Here is a 25,368-nt window from a genome sequence, read left to right as displayed (position 1 = left end):
CTAATTACAATTCACAGAAGTATATTTCACTGTCTTCTCTATGTAGGTCTCCTCATCTAAACTAGCAATCCACAAGGAAATCTTCCTGGTTGTTAACTGTCAATGGACCAGGGTTGGACTATTCTACAAAGCAAGTTAGGCAAATTCCTACATCTCCAGGTTCTGGCAGAGTTTCTAGGCTAGACAGGCTAGTGAAGATATCATACATGTAGTATGTATCATACAGGCTTTCTTGAAATGAAAAGTTATTGCTATATATTTTGAATCCTTTGTTATGTTCTGCTGTGCACATGACATGGTTTTTTCTTCTTTTCTTACTTTGTATTTAAGTTTCAGAATTTAAGTTTATAAAATGTTTCTTTTTGTCTTCTCTATTCTGTATTTGAATTCTGGTGTTTGAGTCTTAAAACAACATGGGGGAAACTTCCAAGTAATAACTAGTGTTTATTTAGTACTTTAAGGTCTGCAAAGCACTTTACAGACATTAAATCTTTTTATCCTCACAACTTTGGGAGACAGCTGGTATTATTATCCCCAATTTACAGATGAGGAGACTGAGTCTCAGATAGATTAAATGGCTTGCCCAAGGTCAAAGGGCTGAACATTGGTCCACTGCTTGATTCGCTATACTGAACTGCTTATTTATATTCCCTTAGTACTTAAAAATGAAAATTACAACTTGGACCAAAGAAAACCTCCAGCACAATGGATCATACAAAGAACCAGTTATGCCCCCCCTCAATTAAGGCAACAACAATAACAAACAAACAACCAGATATATAAGGAGACATGTCCCCCCTTTCTTTAAAATCATTCCAGCAGGATTTTGGATTGCCTTACTGGTAAAACTTCCTTGAAAGATCTTTGAGCGCTCCTATTTAAATAAAACAAAACAAACAACAACTTACAAGCTGTGTATTTAATAGCATCTAAAAATTTACCACATATTTAGCTCTTGAGGTTTGTTTCACTCAAGCAGCAACACGAGGTAGTTAATACAATGTAGCCACAGAACCAGTAGTGTGTCAAGAAGGCACATTTGAAGAACTGCTCCAGGGAACGAATACATATTTCCATAAAACTGCATTTTTGATCCTTGCAGAAAAAAGACATTCATTATTCTCGAAAGTGTGATCATATCCTGGTGTCTTTTCTGCATATAGTTACCAAATTGAAAAATCAAACAAGGACCCTTTTGATTCCTTTCTTTCTATTTCAATTCTATATTGTTTTTGAATAGAAGAGTTATAGCAGGGTAGCAAAAGATCTCTCAGAAATGAGGACTAATGGGCAACATGGTGCAGTGGAAAGTATGTTGAACTTGGGGTCAAGAAAGACATTAAGTCCAGATACTTCCCCTGACATGTACTAGCTAAGTGACACCCACATAATTTAACCTGAGCCTCGGTTTCCTATTTTATATGTAATTCATATGTAATATGGAAAGGTTGAATAAGCATAAAACAGGGGTGGGGAACCTGCGACCTCAAGGCCACATGTGGCCTTCTAGGTCCTCAAGTGTGGATTCAGTCTAAGGGTGGCACTGGAGGGCCTAGAGGGCCACATGTAGCCTCAAGGCCGCAAGTTCCCCAACCCTGCCATAAAACATTATATAAATAATGGCTATTACTATTATTTTGAATTTTAAAAATTCTATGAAGTATTCTCTTACTTAAATAAATCTGTCATAAATGTCAATGAAATTAAATCATTGTACTATGTGGAAAATAGTTTTACCTTAATAAGTTCTCACCTTTCTAGAATTCCTTCTTGTCTCCCCTCTAGTGATTCAATTACCACCGCTTCGTTCAAGGCCCATCTCAAGTTTCAGCTCTTTCATGAAACCCTCCCTGAGGGGCTCATTTAGCTCCTTCTCTGAACTCTCACAGCATTTGCCCATCATGATTCCACAATTCATTATGAGTAGTTTTCAAGGTTTTTTTACATGTCAGTCTTTTATCCATAACTACACTATAAACTCATGAGGCCATCTCTTAACTTCTGTGAATCCTGCAGAGTACATATTCAATTCTACCTGATGATTATTTGAAAAGTCTATCACATGACTTAAGGCAACACAAATAACATTCTTAAATAGAACTTGAAAATAAAAGAATTATTTTTTTCCCTAAAAGGACAAGTTTAAAGATATTTTCTGTGCTAATCAACTGGATGTGTTATATAATTTATGAGATGTGAAATTCATTTTTTCATATTAATAAGTGAAATCATAAGCAGATTTGTTAGGAAATCACTGAGGGAAGGCAAACATAAAGACAAAAACCTTACAAATGATTATCCTATCTTACTATGTCATAACATCAAAAATATGCATAAAATAATCTTACCTCCTTGCTCCCCTCAACATCTGATTCGCTGCTAAATTCTTCAGTAATTACATTTTCAAAATCAGACTCTCCTAGGGCAATTGGTACTGTGACTGTGAGGCTAGGATTGTGAATGATAGATTGACTGTCACTCTCATCCATCATATATCTTTCCATACTGCTGCCAAAACCACTGGTCCCGTCTCTATTTTTGTGGAAGTGTTGATCTTTGCTCATTTCAGCAAGTGTACGGTTGGGTATGTAATTTTCCTTTTGAATATTTTGATCATCCACTCTTCTGATCTCATTTGAAATCTTTGGCTTTTTAACAAATGCTTTCTGAATGAATTCCCGCATGTGTTTTTTCACATAATCTATTCCCTTTTTGATCCTCACCACTGCGAGCTGAAGATTGTTTGTTTCAGTATCTTCTTCAATTGCTGTAAGATTATCTGAACTAAATGAGCTCAGCAACAAAGCCAGAAAAAGGTTCAGTACCTATGAATAGGGAAGGAAAAAGTACAATGGTACCTTTTATTTTCTGAAGGGACATTGATATGCACACACAATATATACACATGTACACGTATGTGTGCATAGACACATATACACATATACACACATCCATGTGTGTATATTTAAAGGCAATTCTTTTTGTCTGCAGATAAAAAGTCAGACCTGCCACAAAACACTCTTTCCTTGTTTACATGTGGGATAAACGTCAGTTGTCACTGTCCATAGTAGTCAGTCTCTTAATATTTAATTATTTCTTATGTCAGTCTCTTGACGTACTATCCCTTGTGTCCAACAGGAGATGGAATTATTCATTCTCATAAGGAAAGACTGTTGCTATGTCACTATTAAGAGTATCAGTGGGTGAGGCATGTAGAAGGAGGCCAGGAATTCTGTTGCCAAAAGCTGATTTTAGAAGATTTTGAAAAGGAGGTGAGAACAGGGAAAATCTTACAGAATGATTCCTATTACATGTATAATTATTCTGAAGCTCTGTGCATTTTTTCTCTCTCTTTTAGCAGTAAGAATGGATTATTTATTTGAAAATGTATTTTTTTTCAGGAGAAATGTTAGTGAGTAATGAGAAAGATGGACTACCATTTCTGTCTTGTGACATGTTAGTATGTATTTAAAAAAAGTAACAGAAACTGGACAAGTGAAAAAATCCCAATCTGGAGGCTTCCTTTTCTCTGGAATATATATATTTTTCTCCATGACACATCCCTTTGGTTAGCACCTTGATTCTAGTCTTTCAACAATCACTGTATTTACAAAATTCTGCCTTAACAAGCTGTTGAGTACCTAATGGCTAGATGGAAAGCATAAATTATGTTACATCCAGATTGATGATTATTCATGATCGAGATAAGCAATACAAATGAAATGTCTAGATAATTAAAAGTTTCATTCTAAATAACATCCACTCCTCCCATGTAGCCTTTAACTGATTTTGTAGTACAGTAAACAATATCATTGGACTCAGGTAGACCTCAGTTATGGTCCTAGGCCTTCCACTCTGCTTCTGTGTGACTAAGTTGTAAATGATTTTCCTACTGTTGGTCCAAGTTTCTTCCTTTGTACAACTAGGGGGTTGAGCTGTAACAGTGGTATTGTATTCAACCAGAAAGGGGAGGGGCACTAGGCTGTACAAAAAAAGTCTGTGGTCCACATATTAACTAAGTTTTAAAATGTAGTGTTACCTATAAGTTACTGAATTTTAGTCATTTCATTAAATATATCACAATTACATTTTTTTTTTGTTTTTGCAATTACACTTTAATCTGGGTCACGTTGCACTAGTGAGTGTTGCTGGCCCCACATCTACACATTTTGACACCATTCAGCTACATGCTTCCTAAAGATTCATTTTGAAGTTTCAAAATCTGCAGACTTACTTGTTTTTGAATAGGTTATATAGCTTGTGAATAATGCTTCTTATTTTCTCCTATTACCACCATGATCACCATCTAATGGTAACTGAATATCTTTGTATCATACTAGATTATACCAATGTGAGAGACACCAAAGGAAAAGGTAATGTGAAGAAAAGATGGTTACATAATATAAAAAAAATTCTAATAATTATATTCTAAAATTTGAAATTAGTAGACTGCCAACGAATGGAGTATTTAAAAACCAACTTATTTTTGTTTAATCAATGAAGGAATTCACTGGTATGGAAGATGGAGAACTGTACTTGTTGGAAGGAATTTAGTTTTGTCCTATTACAGCTACTGCCTGTATGACCCTGGTCAAATCATTTCACCTCTCTGAAACTCAGTTTCTCGAGATGCAAAAATGGAGATAACAACACATTACCTGTTTGAATGCAGAGGGCTAGATTAGGTCACTTCATGAGCTTTTAGACTGAGCTAATATGATTTTGTGCCAAGCTTTGCACAAAGAAAATTTTGCAAATCAGTCCACATCTAGTTAAGATAATAATTTAGGACAGATAATTGACGTGTAGATAAAACTGAATGTGGAATGCTTTCTCTCCCTTACTTTATTTGAAGGGACAGTGTTTAGAAAACAAACAGAAAGTGCATTTATTATTAACATTTTAATATGATCAAGGCTTGTAAAATAAGTGGCACACAGGTCTAGTCCTCAGAATCACTTACCAAATGTTTCTAAGGAGGATGATTAATTTAATTCCCATTTAGGATCAATAATAATTACCAGAAAGGTTAATGACAAAACCCTAACACCAGTAAATGCTTTACACATCAGTTGGAGATAGAAATATATATATCAATCTGCTACCTGCAAGTCTTCTCCTTGCAATACCACAATAATCACCCTAGAGGTTCTCCTTTGTTTCACGTCTCAGTGAGGGGCAGGAAATAAGTAATATCAAAATAGGTACTTTCAACACTAAAATTACACGTAGCTCAGTTGGGCAACCTGATCATCTGATGAGGGGGCTGAAGGCAAGCTGAGGCAATGAGGCAACTCCATATGACACCATCAAGCTAGGAAGACAGGAATCCACGTTAGAAGGGAATCTAGTCCCAGTTCTTCATGGGAATTAACTTGAAATGTTTAATGAACAGGAAGCAGAAAAGAAGAGAGAGGAAGAGTCCAAAGAAGAAGCAACATGCTTAAATAAATGTCTGCAAAAAGAGCTATGATGCAGTCATTAAGGTTTGCACAGAAGTATTGATAAGCCTGAGAGCAGCTATGTGGTACAGTAGATTGAGTGCTGGGCCTGGAGTCAGGAAGATTCATCTTCCTGAGTTCAAATCTGCCCCCCCCCACTTATTAGCTGTGTGACCTTAGGCAAGTCACTTAATCCTCTTTTCCCCAGTTCCCTCATCTGTAAAATGAGCTGGAGAAGGAAATGGCCAACCACTCCAAAACCTTTGACAAGAAAACCCCAAATGGGGTCACAAAGAGTTGGACACAACTGAACAACAGCAGCTGATAAGCCTAAATAATATCCTTTGCCTTTAATAGCTATTTTCATTTTTGATAATGATAGAATTTTACCAATGGGAGGTAAAACCTACAGGCATTATTCATATGATGCCACTATTTTTTAACTAGATAAAGTGATAGTTTTGCCTTAGAATGCTGTAGTGGAAAGACTACTGGAACTTAGAGTCAAAAGATTTATAGGTTGCACTGAATCTCAGCCTTGGCACACAGTCATTATGAATTTTGAGAAATTCACTTAACCTGAGTCCCAGCTTCCTCATGAGAGAAATGATTATTTCTCTCTTGAATTAATAACTAATTTCTGAATCAGGACCTTTTCTACTTCCTCACCCAGAAACAACCAGTGCAGGAAATTAAGATCTAATCAAACAGTAAAATAAATTCTAAGTTTAGGATAATTGGAGGATTCCTGCTCATTGTATTTACTCAGATGATATGGAAATTGTTTTTTTTTGTGGGGGGGCTTTTTTTTTGGTGAGGCAATTGGGGTTAAGTGACTTGCCTAGGGTCACACAACTAGTAAGGTCAAGCATCTGAAGCTGAGTTTGAACTCGGGTCTTCCTGACTCCAAGACTGGAGCTCTATCCACTGCACCACCTAGCTGCCCCTATGACATGGAAATTGTTAGGTCTCTTTGACCAAGACTTGGGTGATCCAAGTCATGTATTCTAAGATCTTTATTGTAATACAGCCCATCTCCCACTCTAAAATCCATTCTCTTTGATTGTTAACTAATCAGAGTTGAAGACAGCCTTAGGAATAACTGTTCTTCCAAGGGTATATAAACTGTGAGCCCACCACCATGAAGGGTCTTTGGCATTGAAGAGTGCTACTGACCTCTTTTTTATTAATAAACATGCTACCCTTATTAGTAAAATGATTAACTTACCCTGATTAAATTATGATTTAAAGATTAAGTTACCCAAAAACTATGTCTCTCAAAATTTTAAAATGCCACATTCAGCACCAACATGGGGAGAATACTGCTCACGTTATGTAGATAACAGTATTTGTAATAAAATGCTTTGTAAATTCTACTGTTGTATAAATGTGAGTTATTAGTATTACAAACAAGAGTAATTAACATACCTATAGTCAACCTAGCTAAAAGACTGGTGAATACTAAGAACTCAATATCATAAAAAATGACAGCAGATTATAGAATTTAATACAAGTTTTCTGAATGAATGTATGAAATTTTCTGATTACGTACCACTAAGTTTCCAATCACCATGACCATCATGTAAACAATAAGGCACATAGATTGTCCTGCAACCTGCATGCAGTCCCACATGGTCTCTATCCATTCTCCACATAGCACCCGGAATACAATTAGGAAGGAGTGAAAAAAGTCATTCATGTGCCAACGTGGAAGTGTACAATCATCGGAGATTTTGCAGACACATTCTTTGTAGCTCTTGCCAAAGAGCTGCATGCCGACCACAGCAAAAATGAAGACAATGATGGCCAACACCAAGGTCAGGTTTCCCAGAGCCCCTACTGAGTTACCAATAATTTTTATCAGCATATTCAATGTCGGCCAAGATTTTGCCAATTTGAAAACTCGGAGCTAAAAAGCAAACAAAGCACCATCGTCGTTAATTAAAGTGAATATTCTTTTTAAATTTCTCAGTATTACAATCAGTACAAGTTCAAAAATCAAAGCCAGCACATGTATAACCTATATCAAATTGCTTGCCTTCTCAATGGGGGTCAGGGGAGAGAGGATGGGGGAGAATTTGGAACTCAAGAAAAAATACTGTTAAAATTGTTTTTTATATGTGATTAATAGTAAGAGATTAAAGAAACAAAATAAGAAAATCAAAGTTAACTTTAGCTTCTGTCATCAGTACCACTCATTGAAAATTTACTTGATAGATGTAATTTCTCACTGATTCTCAATATCCATATCATAACACTCTATTTTTTATAAGGTAGCAATCTAGTGCACTTGGGAGTTTGGAATTTTATTTAAGGAATAACATCGACATTGTTCAACTATATTCCCTTATAGCCACAATATGGCGTAGAGGATATAATGACAGATTCGAGGTCAGAGAGACTTAGGTTCAGGTCCTGTCTGTGAAACTAACTCTGTGATCAAGGGCAAGTAAGTCATTTAACCTCTCTGAGTCTCAGAAAACTGTAAGACTATGTAAGTTTGATCATATCACATGATCAGTATTGGAGGGAGTTTCTACACTAATGAAATAGTAGGTCTTTCATATGTTGATGATTTGATATAACATTCAATTTGAGGCAAAGACCAAGAGCTATTTTTATAAATTATTTTATAAGTAATAAAATAATAGTTTTTATGACATGTAGTGGCTATTTTAGGAGGCATTATTAGCTCCCCAACTGCTCCTAATACATAAAATAATAAAGTCAAGTTCTAAATACTTTTTATTGTCCTTCTAACTTATTGGACTTCTAACTTCTAACACTTATTGGACACAGTGCTTGGCACATAGATCCCACTTAATAAATGTTTAGTGATTGACAGATTGCTAGGCAGTATAGCTGACCTCTTACCCTATCTCAAAAAAAAAAAAGCATTACTTGGCTCATTTCTATACCAGATATAAACATCAAATTGGAGGTCCAGGTTTCTCTAAAACATTAAGATTAACTTTGTATTTTCACTTTCAAATATGCTATTGCTGAATTTCCTTCACTTTTTCCATATTTTATAAAGTTATATTCTAAGTTTACCTTAAAAAGCAACATTTTATTATGTAAAATAAAATTAAAAGGCTGGGCAAATGCTACTTTCCTTTTTTCTTTCCCAAACACAGAATGCAAAGGTAGGTCTGGTCCGTGCTTACCAGTCTGAATGAACGGAGGACAGACAATCCATCCACATTGGAGAGGAAAAGCTCCACTAAACTAAGGGTCACAATGACATTATCAAAAATGTTCCAGCCTACTTGGAAATACTCATATGGATCCAGGGCAATGAGCTTTAAAACCATTTCAGCCGTGAAAATCCCAGTGAAAACCTAAAGGCAAACCAATATGTTATTCTAGAACCAGCAGATTCCATACATTCTTATGCTAATAAAAAGAAGGATTTATCTCTTCAGCAGGCTTCACACAACTGGTGTACACAGAGTGGCCACGGAAGTCCTCACTGCCCAACCTCACATCAAGATCATGCTTTGAGGAAAACAAAAATAAAACCGAAAAACTTTATACTCCAGATGGCTAGATATTCTGTGATGATTTACTGTCTAACAAAGTATACACAATGTTGAAGTGAATTAGGCAAAGTCTTTCTGGAAGATGACAAAAGGATTGTAACTCTTGAACTGGACAGGACCTCAAAGGCCATCCATTTAACTGGTATGGAAATGGAGGCCCTAAGACCACACAGGTGATAAGCACCAAAGGCAAGATTTGAATTTAGATCTTCTGACTGCAGATTCAGTGCTTTTTCCAGTGTATTACACTGCCTTCCTCTGACTGAGAGTGTCAAACTTTTTTTTTCTATTTTTTTATTTTTTATTTTTAGGCAATTGGGGTTAAGTGACTTGCCCAGGGTCATACGGCTAGTGTCAAGTGTTTGGTCTCAGGTCGGATTTGAACTCAGGTCCTCCTGACTTCAGGGCTGGTGCTCTATCCACTGCACCACCTAGCTGCCTCAAGAGTGACAAACTTTTGACGCTATCTTATCTTTCTGTGTGAGTATCTCTAGTGTTCCAAAGAACATTTCTGTGACAAATGTCTTATTAATAGATTAATTTGTAAAATAGAGAAAAAAATTGAAGTAGGGCTACCAAATTCTGACAAAGAAGCACATTGTAAGATATCACTAATTCATTATTTTATTGTAAAAAGGGGAAATAGTGGATAGAGTGCCAGATTTACATTAAAAAAAATGACTTAGGGTTCAAGTCTTGCCTCTGATGCATGAATTCTGTGACCATGGGCAAATCACTTAAGCTAAGGTTGAGGAAAAAATTTTTATAAAAACCCTTTTATCATGAACCTTGTGATTGCCGTTTGGTAAAGTTATGCCAGCAACAAATCTGCTATTTTTTTTTTAGCACAGCCCCAATATTGAGTTTTAAGGCTGTTTAGGTACTCAAAAAGGATGCCTCTGAAGTCACCTGGACTAGAAAGTGCCTTTTCCCAGTCTCAGAATGTTTATGCTTAGTACCTGAAGGAGCACGGTCTGTGAGGATCTTAATAGAATTCTTTCCATTCCTCATCAGGAATTTTTGAACCCTGAGAACCAAACTTTGTAGGTATCATCGTTTCCTCTCTTAAATACTCAGGCCTGGTTAATGATTTAATCTTTTCTGTTAGCCAATTTTTACCTACTCAGCATTAGCTCTGCATTTATTATTAACATGGTACTCTAATGCCCAGCATTCACTATTACTATAATACTAAAAGGTTGGTTCATTCCCTCAAATCTCTTCCTGTATCTCTTTCCATATGATCCTCACCCTTCCTGTGGTGTGCTCTAGTCCTCTCAGCTAGAGCTGGTGCTAGAGAGCTAGCTTAAATCTTTTTGAGATGGGACTAATAAGTTTTCAATGTGGGCATTTATACCTTGGAAATCAGCAAACACTACAGGGCTTGGTTTATTGCTTTGTTGATCGTTAAGACTTAAGAAATTGATGAAGAAAAGTTAATAATATAGATTAAATTTAAAAGTGTATACATCCTGTCCCCCCAGAGTCAGTTATTAAACACTCACCAGAATAACCCTCACTATAGCACCTTCCAAAGTACCCATTGGAACCCTTACTCAGTACTAAAGAAACCTGACTTTAGTCTCAAACTTTTCCTTAAATACTCTTACCTTACTGAATGAATTGATGTGTGGCTTTAAGACAACATGGAGAATGCAATTACAAACCTTTCTTCCACCCTTCAACCCATGAGACTAGGAGGAGAAGTGCATATATACTTTTCTCCCTCTGCTGCCATCAGCTAGGAATATGGTTTTCTCATTTAAAAATTACACAATCCAATCATACTACCTTTTACCCATTCTTATTGTCACATAACAAATTTCAGAATCTTCCAGGAGAATATTTTTCCTTACTGACCTGAGTATCTCCATCAGCCTTCTGTCCTTTTGCTGTCATTCTCTACAATGATCTTCAATAATTTTTAATATTAATTTTGATTATCCTTCTAATTGAGAGGTAACATGTCATAGCAGATAGAGGGCTAGCTTTGGAGTCAAGAAGACCTAGATTCTGATCCTGCCTCTAAAACAGATTAGCTGTGTGACTACAAGTAATCCTCTTGCCTTGCCAGTGTCCTTGGGCCAGTCTCTAAGACCATGTATTAGAAATATGTTGTCATTCAACATTGTTAAAGGAAGTTTCCGCACTGACTGAGACTTGTGTGCAATGATATCACACGCCTGGACTGTCTGTTCCCCTCAATCTGTCCTTCACCAAAAATCCTCCTAAGACTTTGACTTTAGATTTTCCCAATACCAATCTCCATCCCCTTTAGTCATACATAAACATGAGTATATTTTAGACTTCACTATCTGTTGGGATTCTACTATCTCCAAGATCCTTAACTATGAAATTCCATTGTTTGACCACAACCTCTCGGCTTTCTACTCATTCCACCGAATTTACTCTTCAACATCACTGGGCTCAACAGTCTCTCTACCCCTCCTTGTACTCCTACTTCACTTCCTTCCCTAACCATTCATGACCCCATTCAATTCAGCTATAATCACTTGTCCCTTTGAACGCCTGTCAATTCCACCTTGCTAATCCTCAACCACAGTATCCCCCGGGATCTGATTTCTTATTTCTTCTCAGGCCACAAAACATTCTTGGAAAAAGTAATAACTGTGCTGTTATTGTTCCTTGTGTAGCCTTTAAAAAAAAAGACCAAAATTTGGTGGTGTTCCCTTCAATATTCAGAGAGAAATCTTTGTAATGATGTCAGTTAAAAATTTTGTTAGCAAGGGAACAAACATCTTCAATCAAAAGACTAGCCTCCAAATTTGTCTGTCAATGTTGATGTTATGAATACAGCCTAATACTGGTGCTGGTGCTACACATATATGCTATATAAATTCAGTTGAATCCTCACTCATGCTTTGTAGTCTTTCTTCAACTTTTGACTCCCAGTCACATACCCTAGGGCCTGTTCTAAATCTTATCATCTCTCAAGGTCCCCATCCCAACTCCATATACATAATCACAGCAGATGACCTTGCCTTATAAATTTATGAGTATACAAGCTGATGTAAGTTTCTTCTTATATATCTCAAAAATCTGTGTTTTTACCCATCTTTTCCTTTCCTGGGAGTATCAGAGGAGAATGTGTTCTCATTATCAAGAAAATATCTTCTGCCTTTGGCTTCCATTCTATTCTCCTTCATGTCTATTTTATTCTATTCCTCATAATTTCTCTCCTATGTATCTTCATACTCTTCTTCTCTCTTGACTTCTTCCATCTGCATAGTATAAAATGACATTGAGGTGTCCCCTATTCTCAAGACAAACTAAATAACACAAATGGTCTCTGGCCACATCCAGTGTACTTCCTGACTGCCCACTTACTCCTTAACACCTTCCAAGATGTGTTTTGTTCTTCAAAACACAACTGAAACTACTCTTTCAGAAGTCACCAATGATCTCTTAAGAGCTGTATTCAATTATCCTTTTAGTCCTTACCCACCTTGGTCTACTTGTAGCATTTTGTCCATATTGAACACTTTTTCTTTTTGAATAGTGCCTTCTTTTTGCTTCTGAAATACTTGTCTGGGTCATTCCCCCTACTCCCTGAATGCTCCTTTTGAATCTTTGATTTTTTTTTTCACTTCATCCTTTTCTTCTTCCATCCCATTAATAGAAGTACTCCCCATAGTTTCACCCAGTCCTCTCTTATTTCTATATGCTCTCCCTTGATTATTTTATCTGCTCCCTCTCTAGTCCTGTCCCCTTCCAATATATCTTCCACAAAGCTCCCAGATTAAACTTCCTCATTCACAGATCTAATTGTGTCCTTCCTGTGTTCAAAACACTCCAGTGACTTGCATCCTATTGCCTGTTGAATAAAACTCAGGTGACTTAGCTTGATATTCTCGGCTTTCCATAATTTGACTTTGCATTCTTGTTTCATCTTACTCTTTCCCTGTCCCATACTATCCTCAGAATAATCAATCCACCAATCACCTCAGAATGTTCCTCAAGCTTCTGTTGCCAAAGATGTGATTTGGAACTGAACAAAGTATTCTAGATTTAGTCTGAATGGAGCAGAATACTGTGGAAGTACCATTTCACATCAGACACTATAATTCTATTCACTCATTAAACAGTGTTCAGGGATACAGTTTTTAATTAAAAAAAAAAAGACCAAAATTTTATGGTGTTGCCTTCAATATTCAGAGAGAAATCTTTGTAATGATGCCAGTTAAAAATTGTTAGCAAGGGACCAAACATCCTCAATCAAAAGACTAGCCTCTAAATTTGTCTGTCAATGTTGATGGTTACAAATACAGCCTAGTACTGGTGCTTAACAAATTTAAACAACTACTAATAGATGCAAAAACCATCAGAACACATAGGACTATGAATGATGTATACAATACATTAAGCAAGGTATTTGTAATACTTTTACAGTAGATCTATCTGAATTATAAAAGTAAAATGATAAGGGTGATGATCAGAGTGAAAAGCTGTAGTTAAGTGACACGTGGGCATTGGGAAAGACTTACCAGGTTTCCCACATAAAGCACATTTTTAAATCCGTCAGTCATTGGGTGATGTTCCATGGCCATGAACAGTGTATTTAAAACTATGCAAATGGTAATGGCAAGATCAATGAATGGATCCATCACAATTAAATGAACAAACTTTTTGAACTTCAACCAATGTGGTGAGCAATTCCAGATGAGAAAAGTATTAGCAAACTTATACCACCAAGGTGGACATTTCTGTCTGGATTCTTCAAGTTCTGGATAGAAAGAATGTGATAAATCAGATATTTTATTATTTTGAGCCTTCATTATTCAACTCCTATATTTTTGAAAGACATTTGAAACCAGGTTCTGATTTAGAATTTGCAGACCAAATTGTGCTATGTCAATTAAAGTATGGTGTTATGCCATAAAGGCCTATGTATCATATTCTGTCCCTAATTGGATATATATGTGTAAATAAGGCAAACCTAAAACAGAAAACAAAATACATGTGCATCCACCTCAGGAAAATACCAACACATGGTAATGGATATGAGAATTAAGAATTCTTTCAGTGGGAAATACCCATTCAAATACATAGAAAGACACAGTCTTTAGCCAAGAAAACATTTTCATTTTTACATCCAACCCATGGATTGGGGTAGAATCACTTATGAATCACAGAATCAAAGGGTGAGAAAGAATCCTGGGAAGTTACTTGGTTTATATCTGAACGTTCCTATCTTATTATTTTAATTTGTATATAAAAAGAAATGATTCTATTTTGGTGTCCCCTCCTAATGTTCAACTAGATTTCCACGGAATTCTTAGTTTTATTATTGTCTTCCCCAATACCACTGTTATAGTTGGTCTTGTTTTATTTTAAAAAGAGAAAAATCCCTGATAACTTTGACGATAAATATGATCACATACCTTCCATTGTGTTTGTTATTATGCTGGCTATGCTCAGTGCTCTTTGTCTGACAGCGGCATCATCCAACATATCCAAAGAAATGTGGTAAGAACTAGATCGTCTTTTATTTGGGTCTATCTTAGTTGTCCCGCCCTGCAAAGAAATCTGAAGAATGAGCACCTCATCTCTAACTTCTTATTAACTCTAAAATAAATGATAGGTCCTACTAATCTGGTTAAATCTAATTTTGCCCCTCACTACCCCCATCTTTCTGTCTCCAGGGGTTTTAGATAATTTTGTTTGGGAAGATTACAAACTATTTTCAAAAGAAAAATAGCTATAAGGAACATTTTTATTTTTGTTCATTGGTTTGTTTTACAAAGAGATGGAGGACAGGGAGAGGAAAGTCTTAGGGGGTACCTGGTGATTTTTAAGAATTTTCTTTCTTTAAGGATCAATGGGATCCTCTCATAAAGGCTATTGTGACTTTTTGGTCTGTCTCTTGGAGGGGTTGCTTGAGCAGTATATAGCTAAGCCTGAATCTTAGTATCCATCCTTGCAGACAAGAAAGTGGTCTTTTAAAGATATATGATGCACTACAATTACATGCATTATCCATGTAGAGAGTCAAGTAAGCCTATTCGGGCTGAGTAACCCAAGCAACTGAGCAGACAGGAAAACTTCAGGCTGTGGTTCTATGAATTCAGCTACAGAATTATAGAGAAGAAAGGTATCAGAGATCTCTCTATTTACATAACTCTTCAGCTAAACTTTCAAAAATTGTACAATTTAGTGGTAATAAAGGTTTCAAATCATCTCCTTGTGTTAATACAGATTTTCTTCTATCCAGATCATGATTAAAGCAGGAAGGTTATGTTGTTTTCTCATGCACTTTCAGAGCTAAGCAGTCTACCATGCCAGACTTTTCTTATTCATTGTATTCTTCATTGGAGCTACAGAATATCTTCCTCCTAGTTCCCTATATTTTTTCTTTTATGATAATTTTATAGGACTTATTTTTTCATAAAATGAAGATTTATAAGGAAAATAATTTGTAATTTGCTTATAACAAAAAGATAATCTCATACAATTATAAGTAAGACTAATTTTAAATTTTAGAGGTTGTGCCCATCCTAATAAGCCAAATAAAAAAAATACAACAAACCAAAAAAGTCTGACATTGGGCATTTAAAATAATGTGATAAAGAGAGCTACCATAAGCCATATCATGCAAGCATTCAGGGTATTTTCTACCTAAAATATACTCATAAACTCATGGTATTATTTTTAAGGTCAAATGAATCAATGTTTAGTTGATTCATTTTACTAATAGTGTTAAAGTTTAAAAGCAACCATAAGGAAAATATAATACTGTTTTGAGCATGGCATATTTACATTTTCTTTTAAATTGACAAAAATGTATAATAAGCCATTTGAACATGTGAATATTGCAATCTGATAACACATGTGGTGATAAAGTCACTAGATATATCTGTGGTTCCTTGTTAATGTAACACCATTTACTAACATGTAGCAAAGTTTTGTTTTCTTGTTCAAAGTTATTGCTGATATTTAATGATGTACTGTGTAGTTCTCAGAGCTATAGAGCGTTATAGTTAATTATTTCACTCTTGGGTCTTCTCAATTAGAAAACTCTAGAGGAAAATGCTTATATCTTATTTTTTAGGGGGAACAATGCATTACATCATGCACTGGAATGTTTCACGGGAAGGAAATTTCTTCCTGGAGGGAGATTCTAATGCAATCAAATTCTTAGTCATAAGTGGTAGAAACCAGAAATGAAATAAAGACATTGGGAAGCTGGGAAATGATTTAAATTCCTTTTTCAAAGGTAAAAGCTATGAGGGGCTATCTTCTGATGGCATTAGCATTAGATGTTTTTCACTAATAATAATAGTTCACATTTTGATAGCACTATAAGGTTTTTAAAGTGCTTTCCTCACAAAAAAATTGTGAAGTCATAGAAACATGATCATCCCCACCTGACAGATGGAGAGATTTTGATAAATTAAGTGACTTGACCACAGTTTGTGTCACAGCCAGATCTTGAATCTAGATCTTCTAACTAAATTCAGTAAACCTTTTCCACTTTGATATTCCACTTTCATATTATCATGAAGTAGTATGATCCTAAATTTTAAATATCTAAAGAGGTAATATGGCATAATAGTCGACCTGGAGGTCAAGAAGACATAGATTCAAGTTCCACCTTTGACACACGTTAGCTGTGTGGTTGTGGATAAGTCACTTAACTTTTCAGTGTTCCCATGCAACTCTCTATGATTATACCTAACAAACTGCTTATCTGCATAAGTAAAGGGAGTTTCCACACTGGAAGTTCCCATACTGATGAAACCACAAGTCTGACTCTCTACCTTCCCTTCCTCATCATTAAATTGCCATTTAGACATTTGATAAATATTTTGTTTTATCTCATATTTATATTGTTCTATTTTATAAGTATGCTGAATTGTCTAATTAAGAACTATGGGGCTTAGTGAAAGACTGAGGGCTAATATAGGCATTGCAAGATCCTGGGATTGTGCACAGTGATGATTCTCAAGAAGGCCCAATCAGCAGAGTAATCAGTTGATGCAATAGTAATTGGCCTGTCATGCCTGGAATATTCAAAACTTTCTTACACTGTCATCAGAAGTTGCCTTATCTATTATCACCTCTGGCAAAAGCTGTCCATTAGGCAGCATGAGGGCTGTAGGACCATCAACCAGGGACACCACACCATTGCAATCCACGGCACTGTGCATCTTGCCATTCACTGGAAGCATCCGAGGAGACCTACTGGCTTGGCTGATGTTACTACTCCGTCGTTCTCTGTGCCTGTGTGGCACAAACAGAGAGCCTCTTCTACTTTCATTGTCTCCAAAAATACTGCGCTCATCATCAGCAAAGTCAGTCTCGGATCCAATATCTCTTCCTCGACCCCTGAAGCTAAAAAGGCTTGTTCTACTGCTGCGTCTTGCAGAAAGCAAGGAGCCACGGATGCTAAGGGGAGACTGAAAGAGAAGCAAATACCAACAAGTATTTCTGAAGCTCTTAAAATTTTATGTATCTATCTATCTATCTATACATATATATATATATATACACACACACATATATATATACATACACACATATACATATATATACATATACATACATATACACACATAATTTTTATCACTAAAATTGCTGACATAAAGAACACATCCTTGTTCACCAAATTATGAAAAAGAAAGGTCCAAAATCAGAAATCTTTTTAGCTAGGTCTAGGAAACAACTCTTAGAAATAAATTTATAGCTTGAAGAGAGTTCAGAGATCATTTGGTCCAGTCTCTTCCTTTTGCAGATGACACACCAGTTTAAATTACTTACTCATGCCACACACCATGAAGTGGCAGATTCCAGATTTAAACTCAAGTTCTCTGCCTTCAAATCTCAGGTTCCTCTTAATATAACATAGTCTCTGAGTTTAAAAAAACAATTCTTGTAACTCAGCTCCATGAAGTTTTTCCTGATCAGCCCAATTCAAAGCAGCCTTTCCTTCTGTACTAGAAATACATTGTCCATACCACTCATTTTGTAATCATGTATTGCCTTGTTACAGTCATCTTATGGATGTTTCTACTAAACTTTTCTTAAGTTAATGTGTTTTTTCTCCTACTCAGTTGGATTGTGTGCTCTTTGAGGGTGATATGAGAGAGAGAGAGAGAAAGCAAGAAAGAGAAAGGGAGAGAGAGAGAGAGAAGGGAGAGGAGGGAGAGAGAGGGAGAAAGAGAGAGACAGAAAGAAGGGGAGGGGAAGGGGTACCACTATCTTTTAGTCATCCAGGTTGGAAACCACAATTATCTTTGACTTTTCCTGTCTCTAACCTTCCATGGCCAATCAGCTGCCCGATTATTTCAATTCTTCTTCCACAATTTTTTTTTTCACATGCATCTTCTTCTTTCTAGGGACTCATACTGCCATCATCCTAATTCGGTTCATACTATCTCTCACCTGGACTACAGCAGTAGTTTTCTATCTTATATTTCTGCCTTCAATCTATTCCCTCCTCAATACATCTTTGTACAATACTTCCCCCAAATCATTTTCCTAATGACCAGATCTATGTCATTCCCCAACTCAAAAAACTATAAATGCCTCCCTATTACATATAGGATAACAAGTAAACTCATTAATCTGGTATGTAAGGCTCTCTGCAGTCTGATTTCAACTTGCTTTTACAGCCTAATTCTCATCATTCCGCTTCACATATTCACATCCTAGCCAAACCAGATGAGTAGCTGGCCCCTGACCTGGCATGGCAGTCTGGCTTTTGTGCAGGTCATTCCCTGTGTCTAACATCCATCTAAAACTGTATCCTTGTCTCTTTGTGTTTAGATACTTCCAGGCCCAGCTCAGAACTCATCACTTTCATGAACCAGTTTCTTATGATACCAGGTTCAAGTATTCTGTTTCTTTTCAATTTTTTTTCCAGAATACTTTGCTTAAATTTTCTATTTGTTCACAGACATTTATCTGCATACATGGTCCATCAACAATGGCAGAATGTAAGATAGTTGAGAGTGAAGACTGTACCATTTTTGATCTTTGTATTTCTAGTGCTTGCACAGAATAGTTATATAATAAACATTTGTTGATCAATGAATGAATGATTAAGTAGGTGCTACCTGATTGGGAGAAGACATCCTCTTTTCTCGAGACAGTCTATGTCCTTCAACACCAAGATGGACGCTTTTCTTCCTGATACTCTCATCTGATTCAGATTTAGATAATTTTTCATTGTCTCTCTTTTCCTCCCCATTGGACTGTTTCTTCTGATTCTTTTTCTTCCTTCGATTACGCCTTTCTTTAGCACTTTTTGAACTCAATTTGGATGTTTCAGAAGAACTTTCTGAAAGTCCCCTAACTTTGCCTCCACCAATACTTGCATACTCATCTGCTGCTGCTACTATTGCCTGTGAGTTCAAGAGGAGATGAAGTAAACAGAAGCAACACAAAGATGTTTTCAAAAAATCAGTAATAATAATAGCTAACTCTTATATAGCCCTTTAAGGGTTATGAAGCACTTTACAAATGTTATTTTATCCTGACAACAACCCTGAGACGTAGGTGCTGTTATTATGCCCATTTTTACAGATGAGGAAACTGAGACAGACAATAATTAAGTGACTTACCCAGGGTCACAGAGCTAGTAAGTTTCTGAGGTGGGATTTGAACTCAGATCTTCCTGACTTCTGGTAAGGGCTCTGTCCACTGTGCCATTTACCTGTCTGACCTACCTGACATTCGTATAGTGCTTTAAAGTCTATGAACTACATACAATTCCTCATTTGATCCTCATTCCCATCCCTTAACACACTTATGAGGTACATACTACAGTGTTATCTTCCCATTTTACAAATAAGGAAACTGAGGCTTTAGAGAGATGAAGTGATTTTCCCAATGTCATACAGCTCAGGGATATCAGAGGCAGAATTAGAAGCCAGGTCTTATACCATGTTTAGTAATCTTTACACTATAAATATGCCAGCTCCATACAATAAGGATTTTATTCTCTCTCATAGAATCATAGAGACACAGGTTAGATAGGATGACAGAGGCCATCCACTCTTATCACTTCATTTTACAGAAGAGGCAACTGAGGTCAGGAAGGCTAAATAACTTGCCCAAGGTCACATAGTTAATAAGTGCTAGAGGTAAGATTTGAACCCAGGTCCTCTCATTCTACAGCCATTGATCTTTCTACTGAACTATGTTTCCTCTCTCAGGTCTTCAGGTCCTCATGGTGTTTTAAAATTTCATTGTCATGAAATAAAAGATCTTCCCATGATTTACTGGATGATCTCTGAGAGTTTCAGTGGCCCAAAGACTCAGCGCCCCACAGCCAACCAGACGATTAACCTCATCTTCAAATTTAGCTACTTTGGTCCTCAAACAACAGATACATGTCCATCACTAGATCTGTACCTCAGCATCTTTCAAGGGGTGTGGGGCTTACCGGAGGTTGGACTCTTGTTGCTGGATCCTAGTGTTCTTTTGGTGTGCCAAACTGGGCACCAGAATAGGATTTTACTGGGGATTGGATTATAACGTGGGCTACAATCACATTTTTGTTGTATAAATGATACACTGCATCCTGTTTCCAACAAACTGTACTAGTATTATAATACAACTGAGTGCTCAACAGTTTGTTAGCTGTATAATTGTATTGAATCACATTTGTAGGATATAGAAAGTTTTTCTCTAGCTAATAACGATGTATTCAGTAAAACAAGTTAAATTCCTATCATACTTCTAGTACACATAATGAGGCATCGGTATTAAGAAAAATAAAATAATGTAAAGTCTGGAATTAACTGATAATAGAAATTCATAATGGCAGATCAAGGTATCTGTGGTCCTTAAGGAAATCTTAGAACTTTTAATTAACAACTGCTACGAATTTTAAGTCCCAAGTGCCTAGAAGGCAGGAAGTACCTTGGCAATTATTCAGTTAATCAATCAATTAACCAATAAACATTTATTAGTCAATAACAAATATTAATATTAATTGTAATATATAATAATATAATTAATAAATAATGAAAAAATAAATAGAAGTGTCTACTGTGCGCTAGGCTCTGTGCTATGAATTTCTTATATAAAGAAATGTAGACAGTTCCTACCATTGAGAACCTTACAACCAAACTGCAAACAAGTATGTACAAATAGGCTATATACAAGACAAATTAGAAATAACAGAGAAAATGCCCTAGAACTTAAGGGGATTGAGAAAAGCTTCTTTTTAGCTGGGACTTGAAGGAAGACAGGGAAGCCAAGAGGTGGAGGTGAAGAGGAAGAACACTCCATGAATGCAGGGATAGTAAGTGAATCTGCCTGGAGTCAGGAGATGAAGTTTCATTTTAGAGGAATCAAAAGGAAGCCAGTGTCATTGGCAGAAGAGAAATAAGGGGTGATGTTGGTGAGGGAGGAGGCTTATAGTGAGTAAAAAAGAGTGGGGGGCAGGTTATGAAAGACTCTGAATGTCAAGCAGAAGATTTTGCATTTGATCCTGGAGGTGACAGGGAGCCAGTGGATCTTAGTGAAATGGGGAGGGGAGGGGAGGGGAGGAACATGGTCAGACCTGCGCTTAGGATGACCACTTCGACAGCTCAATGACAAATGGACTCAAGTGACCTTAACTCTAATCAGGGTAGCTGGAAACTGGGGAGAGGTGAGTCTTTCTCTAAAACATCCTGTTTCCTTCAAATTGTGCTTCAAACACAGTATGAGTTACAATTCAGTTTAGGAGAAGGAAGCCATTAGTTAAATCTTGTTTGGGGAATCAGGGAATAGCAGCTCTGGGAGTAACTTTTCAGACTTTTATTTCTATGAAGCTTTTGAAGTGAGATCCATGATACCTCTGCCTCCTCTTGCTCTTTTTTAAGCCGCTCTAACATCTGCTGAAATTCCAACTCTTTTTGCCTAGCTTCTTCGATGGTGGCCTGGTTCTGTTCTTCGTAGGCCATGGCAACTACAGCCAAGATCAAGTTTATCAGATAAAATGAGCCCAAGAAAATCACCACGACAAAAAATATCATGTAAGTCTTCCCAGCAGCACGTAAGGTCTGGAGGAGGAGAAAAAAAACAGAGTCATTCTATTTAGGTTCCATTTATAACCCATTTAGAATTCATGCATTATGTACCTATTGTGTATAAGGCACTAGAGAGACAAACACAAAAATGAGACATGCTCTGCCCTCAAGGAAATTACGTTCTACTAGGTATAGAACCTAATATAGCAAAGTTTTGTTAGCAAAGTCATTTTTAACCATAAAGAGAAGAAAATCAATGCATTCACAAGCAGTTTAATATGTTATGATTTTATGGTAGGTGCTTTTCCAGGAATAAATTGAATATCTCAATGAAAAACTACTAGTACTAAAACAAAAATGTCTATAGCACAAACATGTGCCCACCTCTCATATGAATACTGTACTCAGGCATAATTCTAGATTCCGAGATTCTTCTCCAGGTTAGAGAGAGGTGATCAAAGTATGTATCAAACTCACAGCATGAGTGAGGAAGGAACAAGATTAAAATGTACTTGGCAACCATTTCACAGGCAGGTTGGTGGCTGAGTGGATAGAATGCTGGGCCAGGAGTCAGGAAGACATTTTTCCAAGTTCAAATCTAGCTTCAGACATTTATTAGCTGTGTGAACCTGGGCCAGTCACTTCACCCAGTTTGCCTCAGTGTCCTCATGAGCTAAAGAAGGAAACAGCAAACCACTCTGGTATCTTTGCCAAGAAAACTCCAAAATGGGTCATAAAAAGTTGGACATGACTAAAAAATGACTGAACAAAAAATTTATAAAAACATCTTAATGGTGGGTAATTAGGTAGGTATAAGTTGAGGGAGAGAAGGCATGGAAACATCTAAAAGATGGCGTATGGTTACTGATGATTCATTACTATTTACAAAACTAAATGGTTTGAAAAAACAGGGCACACAAATAGGGAACGGGGATAAATAGACAACATTAAACCCAGTAATGAGATATTCATTTTGTCCCCTCTTTTCAATGGAAAATCTTAATTGTATTTGCTGATGATTTTCTTTTCGCTCCCCAATGCATCTATACATTCAGAAACCTCCTTCTATGCTATAACTTTGTTTTTAAACATCTGTGTACCTAATAATTAGTACTACAGAGTTAACTATAGTAGCCTATATGTCAGGAAGAAAAAACATTTTGATCCTAATCTTGAATTAGCATTCAATTCCTAATAATTACTTTATACATAACATTAAATTGAAACAGAACTATATTAAACATAAAAAAACAAACAACACAGCATGCATGGCATAATGGATAGAGATTGGGCTTCGGAGTTGGGAAGACCTGAGTTCAGTTATAGCATCCAATATATCCATTGCCTACGTGATCTTAACCCAGTCACTTATCCCTACCTATGTGCTTAATCTCTTAGTATCCCAGGTAATTTTTAAGACTGCAATTTAAAAAGAAGTTACCAATGTTTATAGACAAAGAAAATTCCTCCCTAGGAGCTCCCTACACAAATGACATCATAAGTGTAGCAAAAACACAAAAAACAAATTTATATTATTCTGATTTATATGTTACTTCTTGTATCCTACAAAGTTTAATTCATTAGAAATATACAAATACGAAGGAGATAATAATAGCGACTAATTAATACTTTCATGTTATTTAGGTCTCTAACACACCAGATATGCAGTGTATACAAAATGTCAGAATGCTTTTGTTTACTGTTTTTACTAAAGCTTTTCCAAATCCAAATTAGCTGGAATTTTTTAGTATATAACATATTAGATAATAAACTAGATCGTCCCAGCAAGTAAACTATTTCCTAGGATTCCATTATGTAAATTTTGGAAGTTATAAGAACCCTTTCTAGTCACTAAAGTAAAATGAGAAGTAGAAATTTATTAAGTAATCATGTGGCAATAATGTAAAAGATGGTACTCAGTAGATAAGACTGCCTAGTTTCCCACTCGACTGACAAATTCATTTGGGGCCATTACTAGGGTTCAAATCTATCTTGAATGAATCTGAGAATCCTAAGACAGAATCTAACTTCTGGTCTGTCTTGGTGCTTACAGAATTGAATGTCCAAATATTTTAGATTTAGACTTTCCATATAAGGGGAGGGTGTCATTCACTTAATAGTTAGCAACTTATTTGGACTGTATTAAGAAGGTAATTCCTTAAAACCAATATAATAATAACAACAACAATAATAATAATAATTTAACTTCCTTTCACTGTGCATTACAGTGGATTTTGTCAACAACTTGTCATATTATCTTCTATTCCTTCACTTTGTTATAAGTTATACTATCAAAGTAAAACTGGAATTACCACTTATGGTGAAACTCAGAGCTATAATTAGGGTGAAGCTAACTAAAGTTTCCCACTCATTATTACTGACCTAAGTTTTGATGCAACTGTACTGGATGAGGGATGGGAGTGGGTGATTTTTTGCTTCCTTACCATTTTATATAACATTAACCTTCATTTCAAAAGTGCACTGTGGGGACCCTGTTTACTAATATTGATGTTATTAATAATAATGATGGCTGGCATTTGGATACCACTTTAAGGTTTATAAACACTTTACAATATTATCTCAGAGGCGGGTGCTATGATTACATCCATTTTACAGATTAAGAAACTGAGACTGTGATCCCATAGCTAATAAGTGTCTGAGGCAGGATTTCAACTCAGGTCCTCCCTACCTCACTGCCTAAATGACACAGTAGATATTCAATTTCTTAAATTCCATTACTAGTCAGTTTCCAACTATGTTACACTAAGATAGGAGAAAATTAAGAATTTGAAAGACTTGAAAATCACAGAAGCCTTAAAAGGGTTGAGAAGCAGATTCCTTTTTCTAAGAATTAGAACTTAGACAAAACTCTTCATTCAGCTCATTAGTATTGAAAGTAAAACCAGCCTAATTTTAATGAGATATTATTAAGAGTGTAAATTCTGCCTTAAGATTTCATAAAGTACCTTCCTTAAGAATTCAATCAGGGGAATCAATTCCTTCTCCCTGTTATGTCATTCACAAAATACAGTGTTTGCTTCACTAGGCTCTTACCTGTTGGTAAAGATTTTCCCAGAAATCTTGAGTCATTAATCGAAATAAAGCCAAGAAGGCCCAACTGAAAGTGTCAAAGCTTGTATAGCCATAATCTGGATTGGTACAGGCTTTCACGCACATATATCCTTCTGGACACTGGCTACAAGTAAAAAAGAAGTATTAAATTTTAGACCGTCTTCAGAATATGTTCAGGGCACAGGTAATGAATATCTCAGAATTAGGATACAAATGCAAAACCTCTATCCAAAGCTAGAAATCTGCTAACAGCTACATAGAATTAAATAAATATGCCTTTATCCAAAGCAGAAACTTAATAGCAAAAGGCTCAGAGTGAGTTAGTTTTGA

At 36.1% G+C, this 25,368-nt stretch overlaps 1 protein-coding gene across 1 annotated transcript in view; it reads right to left on the bottom strand.

Moving 5' to 3' along the window:
- LOC110211524 (sodium channel protein type 9 subunit alpha) overlaps positions 1 to 25,368 on the bottom strand; it is a 211,305-nt gene that overhangs the window by 68,102 nt on the left and 117,835 nt on the right. The window contains exons 10-18 of the mRNA XM_078146987.1: positions 25,021 to 25,162; positions 21,793 to 21,999; positions 19,060 to 19,347; positions 17,029 to 17,400; positions 14,386 to 14,518; positions 13,489 to 13,727; positions 8,609 to 8,782; positions 6,994 to 7,350; positions 2,349 to 2,825 (exon numbers count right to left, since the gene is read on the bottom strand). Of these exons, the coding sequence (XP_078003113.1) occupies positions 2,349 to 2,825; positions 6,994 to 7,350; positions 8,609 to 8,782; positions 13,489 to 13,727; positions 14,386 to 14,518; positions 17,029 to 17,400; positions 19,060 to 19,347; positions 21,793 to 21,999; positions 25,021 to 25,162 (2,389 nt within the window). The remainder of the gene's footprint in view (positions 1 to 2,348; positions 2,826 to 6,993; positions 7,351 to 8,608; positions 8,783 to 13,488; positions 13,728 to 14,385; positions 14,519 to 17,028; positions 17,401 to 19,059; positions 19,348 to 21,792; positions 22,000 to 25,020; positions 25,163 to 25,368) is intronic.

The sequence above is a fragment of the Phascolarctos cinereus genome, unplaced genomic scaffold (assembly GCF_003287225.1).
Source record: "Phascolarctos cinereus isolate Bilbo 61053 unplaced genomic scaffold, phaCin_HiC Scaffold_726;HRSCAF=1367, whole genome shotgun sequence".
Lineage (NCBI taxonomy): Eukaryota > Metazoa > Chordata > Mammalia > Diprotodontia > Phascolarctidae > Phascolarctos > Phascolarctos cinereus.
The sequence above is the reverse complement of the archived record's forward strand: the minus strand, read 5'-3'. Positions and strand labels throughout refer to the sequence as shown.